At 45.3% G+C, this 12,736-nt stretch overlaps 1 protein-coding gene across 1 annotated transcript; it reads right to left on the bottom strand.

Moving 5' to 3' along the window:
* Nucleotides 1-9,778: 9,778 nt before the first annotated feature.
* On the bottom strand, nt 9,779-11,612 carry LOC126719666 (uncharacterized). The gene is made up of 2 exons (XM_050422197.1): nt 10,809-11,612; nt 9,779-10,681 (listed from the first exon to the last, which is right to left on the bottom strand). Exons 1-2 carry the CDS (start codon nt 11,610-11,612, stop codon nt 9,779-9,781), a joined length of 1,707 nt encoding a protein of 568 aa, XP_050278154.1.
* Nucleotides 11,613-12,736: the final 1,124 nt, after the last annotated feature.

Raw genomic sequence — 12,736 nt, 5'->3', positions numbered from 1 at the left:
CTATCAATGCTAATGCTCTAACAATATCATTGAATTTTTTAATAGTATATAGCCATACATTTTTTATAACATTTTTACAAATTGTTGAGGTAGAAAACTCTTATTGGTTCGCATATAGGTCCACCACTTATACAACTTTTTTACTTATCAATAATCACTCACCATATCAGCAATTTGTAAAAAAATTTACAACTCTAACATTTTCCTCATTTTAAAGACCAAAAAAAAAAAAAACTATAGATCTAAAGTCTAAAACAAAATATAAAGCCCCAAAAAATTAGCTCAACAACAAAAATTACCAATAGTAAAGCTAAAAAAATTAAACTCAATCAACAAAATTTACTAAAGACAAACAACTCAACCCTTTAAAAATTTTAAACAAAATATTTTTGTCCTTACCCAATAGCCACCAGTAGCAAAACCGCCTCAACCAATAGCAGAAATGACTCCTCTAACTCCAAGTCTTGACTTCGTCCCAGATCCATAGTTCACTATTACCATAAAAAACAGGAAAAAAAATTAAGGGTAAAGTTTAGCTACAAAACTTGTTGTAGCCTAAGGCAATTTTACTCAATAAAATAAATATTACTACATATTTTGAAAATTTAACCGTTGAATTGCATGTTCTACGTGCTTTTATTACACATGTCAAATTTTGTGTCAATCGGATATTATTTACTATATGATTTATAAATTTATATATTGTGCATAATTTTAAACTACAAAAACTTGTAATTTGAACAATTAATTGATAACATAACTATTGATCTTTAATTTTTTAGAAATTTTGTAAGCATGAAGGATATAAGAAGAAGATGTAATCTAATGGTGGATTCCTCAAAATTCACTTCTAATAAAAAGATATTGAGTAAGTTTGTAACCTTAGGCTATAATCAATTTTGTAGTTAAATTTTGTTCAAAAATAAAAACTAAATGAACTAGACCATATATATTTGTTTTCAAATATGGTATATCATTACCACGACGAATATTGTTTTCTCAAAAAAATAAATACCATTAATACTAAATGTGCATGCGAAATTATGAAAAATGAATGTACTGTAATATCTCATCTAAATTTAATATGTGGGAAAAATAAAAAGTAAAAATGGGTCAGATTGAGTCACAAGTTGACTTAACTTGACCTAAAGTTAAACTGGCTAGGAATAAATTAACCCGTTTTTCACTCTTGGTCAAAAAGTCCTATGTAGGAGTGTGCAGCTAACTCACCAAAACCGACCCAACCCAACCAGCCGAGTTGGGTCGGTTTTTAGGCTTGGTGGGTTAGGTTGGTTTACAATTTTTTTTTTGATAGCAGGTCGGGTTGGGTTTGGGTCATAAAATTTCAAATCCACCAAACCCAACCCGACCCACCCATATATTTAAAATATATTATATAATTAATAAAAATTTTAAAATAACTAGCTCTTCCTGTCCTATATAAAAGCCAATTAGTTCACACAAACCCTAGTAAATTATTATTGTTGTTTAGTCTTTAGTGTTGTTTGCCTCTAAGGAGTTACATTGATACTAATCCTTGGGTTTTTGAAATACATTTATGTAGGGACTGGGGTCGAGCACTTCTACTGTTGGATGAATAGTCTTAAGCCCAACTAGCCCAATACAATAAATTTGTAGAGAATGGGTTTAAGAACTAGGTCTTAGTTTGGACTACAACAACTAGACGCAGTTATATATGAATTGAGTAATAAGGATATGGGTTAAAGCATGAAATTTTGTTCTCGGGCGCTTCGTCCGAGGAACTTAGTGTTCTTCTTCTTCCTTCAATACTAGGTTACAAAGGTTTCCAAGATCATGCAGATTGCTACCGTCTTCTCATTTTTCTTTTCTCCTGCCCTTTTTTTTCGATCCCCATTCTTGGAGGGTCCCTATCATTATATATCTCTTTCCAGTTGATCTTGGCCCTCCATTTGTTGATCATGCAGGTCATCACTCGAGTGCTTGTCCCATCAACCACCTTCCCAAACCCTCTGTGAGTTGCGGCAACCAAGGCCGCACTGTTCAGGGGTCATTTCCTCATCAATGCGGCCAGAACGTTAGTTGGGTGCATTCAATGCGGATGTGACAGTTTCTCCTTGAATTGCTCCTACACCATACCCCATGGGTGTCCTACTATACTTGTCCTTTTTCTGGGGCCGCTCTAGGAGGCTGCCTTTGACGACGTGCCGTTCTTTCCTCTTGGGATTTGGGATGTCGAGAACAGGATCGTCCTCGGCAACGTTTCTAGGTTATTTGGGCTTTCTTTATTTGTCCTCGACCATTTCTCCCTCTACGGCATGGGCCTTGGGCTTAGTATGAAGTGGGCCGGGGTTGTCAAATTCTTTGGCCCTACAATAGCTCCTCAAAATCTTGTTGTCCGGTTTCTTGGGCGGAGAGGAGGGTTTTGGTGTCCTCGGGCTTTTATCATGGCTTGTCAAGTCTTGTCCTCCATCAATACCAGGGCCTCTTCGCTTGTCTAAGGCACGTTCCTGGCACCTTGGTATACGAAGCGCGTCTTCATTAAATTCTGGTGGCTTTGTGGTCCCCACATTCAACGGTGCGATGGTAATCTAACGGTGGAGATTTCCTTAACTATATGGGCGGGAAAACCCGCACAGTTACTTTTAATGGGAGGTATAAATACCCATTTGAATTGATGCGTTTATTTACTTTTGCACTCAAGAGTTCTTGCGCACATATCCTGAGTTCAATCAAACCTCCAGCCAAACTTAAGTCTCTTTCCAACATAAAAAGTCTGTTCGAGGAGCTTCTCCTCAATTCTGTAAGTTTTCCTCTCTCTCGAACTCGCGTTTTCTCTCTTCTAAGTTTCTTTTTCTCTTGCTCCTCTCCCTCTTTCGTCATTCCTTGAGTCTCTTTAGCTATTTCTAGGGATAGGTAAATTAAAAAAGTTGGTTGGGACTGAAGAGGCGATGGAAAAATTCATCACTGATTATAGGATACCCCCTAATGTAGGTTTGAGGTATTGTGAGGAAGGGGAGTGGCATTTTAGGAGAAACGAGGGCGAAGTGGTGATTCCCCTAATCGCCTTTATAGAAGGTGGTGTGAGGATCCCTATGGGGCTAGTAATGAGGGATTACTTTAGACATTTTCGATTAGCTCCCACCCAGTGCGCTGTGAATGTGTTTAGGATCCTGGGTTGTGTGGATGCCTTAAACGAGAAAATGGGACTGAGATTAACTCATCACGATGTAAACTGGTGCTACAACCTCCAACACCTGAAGGGAAAATCCTACCATATGAAGACGAGGGACGATAAGGTTCGGCTTATTCAGTGCCTCTCCGAGACTAGCAAAGAGTTAAACAAGGACTTTCTCACTGTGTCTGGGGAGTGGCACGATAGCCTTCATTGCCCAACAGAGGAGGGGGAACTAGGTGGGGTATCGAGAGTAGGAGAGGGTTGATCTTTTGTGCCTTCATAATTTGCACGATTCGGTTACTAATATGAACATGTTTTCTTTTTGCAGATCCATACACTTTTGAACGACACTTTCACTTGACCAACCGGGGAGATTTAGAGAATATTCTCAAGGCGGCGGTTTTTGTGAACGAAGCTGACAACCAAGTCAAGGCCGCTCATAAGATCTTAGGGTACAATCCCATCCAGAAATCATTTGCCGCCCCGAAGCACGTGATCAGATCTAACGATCCTCGGCTTCAGAAAATCGCTGTAGTAGAGCACGGATTTTTGATCCCCAAAGGATCTCCTGTCCCCGAAGGCATCCCGTTGGCAAGCTCTTCTTCATCCCACCAAGCAGCGGAGGCCAAGGGTGATTTGGGTCTGTCCGAGGAAGAATTTGGTGTGTTTGACCAAGTTAGTCCATCCAAGGATCCTTCTGGTGACTTGGGCGACCCCGATTTGTCCGAGGTGGATCTCTTGTCAGTTGGGACATCTTCTCAGGCAGAGATAGGCTTTAAGAGGAAACCTACGACCAGCTTGTTCGACCTTCTTAAGGGCCAACTGGGGAAGGACGCGCCGTGTAAGTCACAATCCAAGCCTCCTCCTCCTCCTCTCCCCAACCTCAGTCTGCCCAGACCAGGTCGTCTTCCACCCAATCACAGCCACCATCTCCACAATCTGGACTTCCTCCTCCCCACCAATCGACTTTGCCTCCTCGGCCCGAGCCCACCGATCCAAAAAGGAAGAGGGCTGCCAAAGGCAAGGAGCCCATGGACAGGGGGAAAGCTCGCTCCTTTCGGGAGGAAGACAAAGCCCCACGAGCTTCAAAACAATTGAAGATTGGGCATCAAGGCCAGGGAAAGGAGGTCAATGTTTAATTTGCGCCCCAGGCCTGGTTCCCTACCCCAATGCTCTACGGGGAGCCATTGATGGACAACGCCTCCCTAAGGGACTTCCGAGGCGGTGAAGGCACTTATGTGGCCGACGCGTTGGAGAGAACCCCGCTTCTCCCCACTGATATGGCCGAATTGGGGAATCTGAGGAGGCAGGAGGTCTTCCTCAGCATCAAGAGGTATTTGGGCATGGTAAGGCTTCTAACATTTGTGACTCTGTTGATTTTTGCTCCTTGATTTCCCATTTATCGCGTGTTTGTTCCAATTGGCAGGCCGTCCAGGCCACTTATAGGCTAGAAGATGAGGCTAAGAAGCAGAGCAAGTCCCTAGAGCTTGAGCGTAACAAGCGCGTGGGTGCTGCGCAGACCCTCAAAAACTCCGAGGCTGATCTCTTGAAGGCCAGGGAGGAGCTAAAGGAGATGACTAGGGCCAGGGACAGCGCTGAAGCAGGCCTGACTGGTGCCTAGAAACAGGCCGAGGACCAAATGGGGCACTTACTTGAAACCGAGGAACAGTTAAAGATTGCCAAGGCGCAGATTAATGATTTAAAGAAAAAACTGTCCGAGGCAGAGGGGGCCAAAGGCGTCGCGGAGTGGGCCAGGGATGAAGCCTTTAGAGCTAAGACAGAGGCGGAGTTTCCCAGGACAGAGGCCGAGAGCTCCAAGGAGAAAGCCGAGGAAGAGGCTTATGACTTGGGGGTGGCTGAGACTCAGGCCACTCTCAAGGCTCAAATCCCAGGAGTATGTAGGATCTACTGCTCCCAGGTCTGGAATAAAGCCCTCAAACAGGCTGGGGTTGAGGCTTCATCCGATCTGTGCAAAGTGGAGAAGGTATACTATCCTCCGGCAATCCGTGAGACCGCCCCTGTTAGCTCCGAGGCTGAGAGTGCTCCGGAGGAGGCTGAGACCGCTCGGCCTGAGGCTGCTCTGGCTGTAATCACTCCTAATGAGCCAGCCGAGAAGGGCGAGCTTCCTGGGGCGACGGAAACACAGAGAAGTTTGAATCCTGAAGCGCCCCAAGAGGCTGCCGAGTCTACATCCGGTGCCCAGGCCTCTCATGTCGAGGAGCCAGCTCTCTTGGTTCAACCCCTTCAGACCGTTCCCCCGTCTGATGTCTCCCAAGGTCCTGAGGTCACTCCTGCTCAACTCCCCAAGGAAGGGGCCAAGATAAAGTTGAAAAAGTAGGGGACCCGGCCAATTTTTTTATTAGTTATAATTTAGTATTTTTTTTTTTAGCAAGTTCTTTTTTGTTTTAAGGACCTTGGAATTGTTGTAATTAACATTTTTTGACTATGTGTATGAAATTCCTTTCTTCCCTCTTTTTTTTTTTTTTTTTTTTTTTTTGCATTATGTGTTTATTGTTATCAATGCTATTGTTATTACTGTGAACCTTGTGCCTCGTGAATTGGTTACCCTAATGGGTAAGAATGGCTTTGTTCATGAACAACTTTACAATCCTAATTATCAAAAAATTGAACTAAGCAATTGGTAATAAAACGTTACCATCCGTCCATGAATTGCTTGACAAAGCGTATGAGAGAAGGTGAACTTTAAACTGAAAGAAATAATTCTACCAATTTGAACTTTAAGTTCCATACATACACTATTGCTGCCGAGTGTACGTATCATAATTGAAATCAAAACTTTGAATTCTAACTCATCGGCATTAAGGGGACACTTAGTTTATGTCTACCCACATTTTTGGGGGCAGGGGCCAAGTCTATGATCCAAGGTACCGAGCGCGCACTTAGGCCATGTTCACAACTCTTGCGAAACTTGAAGTAGCTAGTTTCCCCATAGGTTTGAGTCTGAGGACCATGCAAGACCTTAGTTCTGTTTAATACTTGGACTTTTTTTGAAGTAGCTAGTTTCCCCCATAGGTTTGAGTCCGAGGACCATGCAAGACCTTGGTTCTGTCTAATACTTGGACTTTTCTTGAAGTAACTAGTTTCCTCATAGGTATGAGTCCGAGGACTATGCAAGACCTTGGTTCTGTCTAGTACTTGGACTTTTCTTGAAGTAGCTAGTTTCCCCATAGGTTTAAGTCCGAGGACCATGCAAGATCTTGGTTTTGTCTAGTACTTGGATGGTTGCCAAAATGCAAGACATACACTCATGAAAGACTTAAGATTTGAACTAGAGAAATGCTTCTGTTAATAATAATACCTTTTCAGGTTATTTACATTCCATGGACGAGGTATAGCTTTTTCATCTAAGTCTTCCAAGTAGTATGCTCCTATTCCTGCTACTGAAGTAATTCGGTATGGTCCTTCCCAATTGGGTCCGAGCTTTTCCCAGGATGGGTTCTTGGCAGCACCCACGACTTTCCTCAGCACTAAGTCCCGTGGCACTAACGGTCTAAGCTTTACATTGGCATCATGTCCCTGCTTGAGCTTCTGGTGGTAATAGGCCAACTGGATCATTTCCTTTTCTCTTCGTTCGTCAATCAGGTCTAGGTTCTTCCCTAGTAGTTCATCATTGTTGTCCGGGGTGAAGGAGTTCGTCCTTAGCGTTGGGAAGTTTGCCTCTAGAGGGATAACAGCCTTGGCCCCATAGGTCATGGCAAAAGGTGTCTCCCCTGTTGATCGCCGTGGTGTAGTTCGATAAGTCCATAAGACGTGCGGCAGCTCTTCCACCCATCTTGCCTTGGCTTCATCTAGTCTCTTCTTAAACCCACTGACTATGACCTTGTTGACAGCCTCGGCCTGCCCATTTCCCTGAGGGTAGGCTGGAGTTAAGTACCTGTTAGTGATTCCTAGTTCGTAGCAGTATCTTCTGAAGGTCTTGCTGTCAAATTGGAGTCCATTATCTGAAATGAGGGTACGAGGGACCCCGAATCGGGTGACAATGTTTCTCTAGATGAATTTCTTAGCATCCACGTCTTTGATATTTGTCAATGGCTTAGCTTCAACCCATTTGGTGAAGTAATCTGTGCTGACCAGCAGATATCTCTTATTTCCTGCTGCCTTTGGGAAAGGGCCTACAATATCCAGGCCCCACTGGGCGAACTGCCATGGATTGGTTAAAGGGTTGAGGACCCCGCCTGACTGATGAATATTTGGGGCAAACCTTTGGCACTGGTCACACTTCTTAACGTATTCCAAGGCTTCTTTCTGCATCCCTGGCCACCAATATCCTTGGGTAATGGCTCGGTGCGACAGAGACCTTCCTCCTGTGTGACTCCCACAAATCCCTTCGTGCAGCTCCTCAAGCAGTAACTTTGATGCTTCTGGGTGAATACACAGTAAATATGGCCCAGAATAGGAACACCTATACAATTTGTGGTCCTCGGACAACTAGAACCAAAGGGCTCTCCTTCGTATTTTTTCAGCTTCTGATTTCTCATCGGGTAGGACATCATTTTTGAGGAACCTCACTATAGGGTCCATCCAGCTAGGACCCACTCTAACCTCACGGACATGGACCATGCCTTTGGCTACTTCATTTGCTCTATCCAGGTGCTCGACAGGAATAATTCAAGGCAGACCCCCTGCCGAGGAGGTAGCAAGCGTGGCCAGTGAATCTGCATGAGTGTTTCCACTTTTGGAGACGTGTGACAGGCTGAAAAGATCGAAGTCTAACTGCAAGCGTTTGACCTAGCTTAAGTACTCCTGTATTCTCGCGTCTCTGGCTTCGAACTCTCCTTTTACCTGGCCTACTACTAGTCTCGAGTCTGAGAACATCTCCACTGCTTTTCCTCCCATTTTCTGCACCATGGCAATTCCTTGTAGCAAGGCCTCGTACTCGGCTTCGTTGTTCGTGGCCGAGAACCCGAGTCTTAGGGATTTCTCTATGATAGTCTTCTCAGGAGATATTAGGACTAGCCCCACTCCGGACCCCCTTTGATTTGCTGCGCCATCAACGTACACCTTCCAACATGGGGGTCCTGGCGTAGAGATAACTCCAACCGATTTTCTATCCATGTTCCGCTCCTTTGCTAATATCTCTACTGGTGGTTCAGCAAACTCGGCCACCAAGTTAGTTAGGACCTGGCCCTTTATGGAGGTTCGAGGCATGTACTTGATGTTAAAAGCTCCCAGAATTGTGCTCTATATGGCAATCCTTCCAGTGTAATCAGCGGTCTGAAGCACAGACTTCAAGGGTAGTTGGGTTAGAATAACCACTGTGTGGGCTTGGAAATAATGGGGAAGCTTTTGCGTAGCGTGGACTACAGCCAGTATGGCCTTCTCCAGGGGTAGGTATCTGACCTCAACTTCATGCAGCGACTTGCTCACGTAATAGACTGCCTTTTGAAGGCCATTGTCATCCCGTATTAGCAACAAGCTCACAGCATGGGGGGTCACAGCAATATATGCGTATAGAACTTCATCGGCCTCGGGACTAGACATGATAGGTGGCCGGGATAGGTATTCCTTGAGTTGTTGGAAGGCCACAATACAGTCCTCGGACCACTCAAACCCCTTCCACTTGTTGATCAAGAGATAGAACGGTCTACATCTATCCGTTGACCTGGAAATGAATCGATTAAGGGCTGTGATCATCCCAGTAAGTTTTTGGACCTCCTTTGCGTTTTGCGGTGGTTTTAGATCTTTTATAGCCTTGATCTAGTCGGGGTTAACCTCAATTCCCCTATGAGTAACCATATAGCCCAAAAACTTGCCTGATCCCATGCCAAATGAGCATTTGGAAGCATTTAGGCGCAACTTATGCTTCCTTAAGACACCAAAGGTGCTGCCGAGGTCCCCTAAATGCTCGGACACCACTTTACTCTTCACCACCATATCATCGACATAGATTTCGATGCTCTTGCCCAACTGCAGCTCGAACATTCTTGTCATCATCCTTTGATAAGTGGATCTCACGTTCTTCAGACCGAATGACATTACCTTGTAGTGGTAGTTCCCAGTTGGTGTCACGAAAGCTGTTTTCTCCTGATCCTCCAGCGCTAGTGTTATCTGATGATAGCCTTGAAAGGCATCTAAGAAGCTCATCCGGGGATGGCCTGCTGTCGCATCCACTAGCTGGTCTATCCGAGGCATAGGGAACGGGTGTTTTGGGCACGCTTTATTTAGGTCCGTGAAGTCCACACAAACCCGCCATTTCCCACTTTTCTTCTTGACCACCAAGGTGTTGGCTAACCATTCGGGGTAAAAGACCTCTTTGATAGCCCCAGCACGCTTAAACTTCCCCACTTTGTCCCTAATCGCATCGGCATGCTCTCTTGACGGGCGACGGGGTGGTTGCTTCTTGGGAGTGATGGTCAGGTTGACATTGAGATGATGACAGATGAAGGTTGGGTCAATCCCGGGAGCATCGCAGGCATCCCATGTAAATACATCAATATTTCTTTTGAGAAACTTAATCAGCTCCTCCTTCTCTTGAAGAGGCAGCTGAGCCCTTACCCGAAAGAATTTCTCCAGGTCAACACCAATAACCATCTCCTCCAAATCTTCGCATTTCGCCTCCTCGGCAGTTGTGTCAGGAGGCTAAACCGGGGCTCTTGATTACTATAAATTCTTTTTAGCAGAGGCTGAGGATTCCACATTGAGCCGATGTGAGACAGTAGCCACCACACATTGCCTTGCCGTGGATTGGCAACCACGGATTTCAAAAACTTGGTCTCTTGACGGGAATTTCACCTTTTGATGCAAAGAGGAGGCAACGGCCCCTAAGGTATGGAGCCAGGGCCTATTGACGATGGCTGTATAGGGAGAGTAAGTGTCCACCACGATAAAGTTCACCTCTACTATCTCTGGGCCGGTCTGAATGGGTAGCCTAATCATGCTTTTTGGAATGACAAGCTTCCCGTTGAAGCTCATCAGAGGAGAGTTATAGGGTATCAAATCTTTTGGTTTTAACCCCAGCCCTTTGTAGAGGTCAGGGTACATAACCTCGGCCGCACTGCTAACATCCACCATCACTCTTTTCACATCGTAGTCCCCGATTTTGAGAGTGATCAATAGCACATCGTCATGGGGCTGGATGGTTCCGACCTTATCCTCTTCTGAAAAACTCAAGACGGGACGAAAGTTCATTCTGGCCCTCTTCGGCCCTGGCTGGGACTCCTCGGCAGGCAGTTGAGCTACCGATAACACTCGTGAAGGGCGCGTGCCTGTTCTTCCTGGTGCAGCCACAATTACATTGATCATCCCTGCGGGTGGCCTTAGGGCAGCATCCCTCTCGGCTTCTTGATGGGCCTGGCCTTGATGACTACTGGAATGATGCAGAAGGTGCTTTAGCTTTCCTTCCCGGACTAGTTGGTCCAGGTAGTTCCAGAGGTTCCTGCAGTTCTCCGTGGTCTTGGTGGTATTGGCAATAAAAGTTCTGATCACGCCTCGAGGACTCTCCCGCCATCTTATTCGGCCATCTAAAGTATGGCTCGTTCTTGATTTTCTCCAACACTCGATGTACTGGTTCTCAGAATACAGTATTGACAGTCTGTGTGTTGGCTGTTCCGGGTTGCCCTGCGAAATCTCTCCTTGGGCGGTTGTCGTTAGACCGATCCAACCTGAAATCCCTCCTCCCCTAAGGGATAACCTTCTCTTTTCCTTTACCCTGCAACTGGTCTTCCTCCACTAGTTTATATTTATCGATCCGATCCATCAGTTGGCGCATACTGGTGGCGGGCTTGCCAGTCAGAGACTTTCTCAAGCCGTGATCGGCTGGGTGACTATTTTTGAAGACGATAATGGCGACATCGTCAAAATTGTCTTTCATTTCATTGTACGTCTCCCAATATCTGTCAGAGTAGGCCTTTAGGGTTTCTCCATCTTGCATGAATAGCGACAACAAAGCACTTAAAGGCCAAGGAGCTCTGCTGTTTGTAACGAAGTGGGAGCCAAAAGCTTGGGTTAGCTGCCTATACGAACCTATGGAATTTGTCTTTAGGTTATTAAACCACCTCATCGCCACTGGTCCCAAACTAGATGGGAAAACCTTGCACATCAGCGCCTCATTTTTAGAATGGACAGCCATCCTTTGGTTGAACTGGCTCACATGCTCCACAGGGTCTGTTTTACCGTTGTAAATGGTGAAGGTTGGCTGCTGGAACCGTCGAAGAAGTGTAGCCCCTTCTATGTGATGCGTGAAAGGCGACTTGGAGAGTTGATCCAATGCCCTGCTCATGGCATCGTTTCCCAAGCCCCTAGGAGATGGGCTTTTGTGCCTACGCCTCCGGTAGTGCTCTTCTTCATGAGAAAAGGTCTTACTTGGGGGAGTCCTCGATCTTTGTCTATAGTCATCGTCACTTTCATCGTCGGAGGGCATGTCAGGCCTAGAACGAGATCGCCTTTGCTGTGCATGATGCAGCTTTCTTTTCAAATCGTCTATCTCTGGCTGCATGGCCCACTTATCGTTCTGTTTCTGAGATATATGGCTCCTAACTTCTTCTGGTTGCGGGGCCCGGTTGTTATTTTGTCTCTAAAGCACGTGATTGCTCGCGTGAGAGTAGCTTTGCTGGTTTGAGTGGTGTTTACACTTCCCTCTCGAAACCTTCCATTCTCTTTATTTTGATCACGTTCAGTGTTAAGAAAGTTACCTTGTTGTTGGGATTTGGCTGGTTCGGGCTGATGAGAGCCTGTTTGATAAGAGCCTGATCCTACCATGCCTAATTGTTGCCCTTACTAACACACAAGTTTTTCCTACAGGCGGTGCCAATTGTAGGGACTGGGGTCGAGTACTTCTACTGTTGGATGAATGGTCTCAAGCCCAACTAGCCCAATACAATAAATTTGTAGAGAATGAGTTTAAGAACTAGGTTTTAGTCTGGACTACAATAACTAGACGCGGTTATATATGAATTGAGTAACAAGGATATGGGTTAAAGCATGAAATTTTATCCTCGGGCGTTTCGTTCGAGGAACTTAGTGTTCTTCTTCTTCCTTCAGTACTAGGTTACAAAGGTTTCCAAGATCATGCAGATTGCTATCGTCTTCTCATTTTTCTTTTCTCCTGCCCTTTTTTTTTCGATCCCTATTCTTGGAGGATCCCTCTCATTATATATCTCTTTCCAATTGATCTTGGTCCTCCATCTGTTGATCATGCAGGTCATCACTCGAGTGCTCATCCCATCAACCACCTTCCCAAACTCTATGTGAGTTGCGGCAACGAAGGCCGCACTATTCAGGGGTCATTTCCTCATCAATGCGGCCAGAACGTTAGTTGGGTGCATTCAATACGGAAGTGACAGTTTCTCCTTGAATTGCTCATACACCATACCCCATGGGTGTCCTACTATACTTGTCCTTTTTCTGGGGGCGCTCTGGGAGGCTGCCTTTGACGGTGTGCCGTTCTTTACTCCTGGGATTTGGGATGCCGAGAACAGGGTCATCCTCGGCAATGTTTCTAGGTTATTTGGGCTTTCTTTGTTTGTACTTGGCCATTTCTTCCTTCTCGACATGGGCCTTGGGCTTAGTATGAAGTGGGCTGGGGTTGTCAAATTCTTTGGCCCCACAATTTATATTTAT

Source organism: Quercus robur, chromosome 3 (assembly GCF_932294415.1).
Source record: "Quercus robur chromosome 3, dhQueRobu3.1, whole genome shotgun sequence".
NCBI lineage: Eukaryota > Viridiplantae > Streptophyta > Magnoliopsida > Fagales > Fagaceae > Quercus > Quercus robur.
The sequence above is the reverse complement of the archived record's forward strand: the minus strand, read 5'-3'. Positions and strand labels throughout refer to the sequence as shown.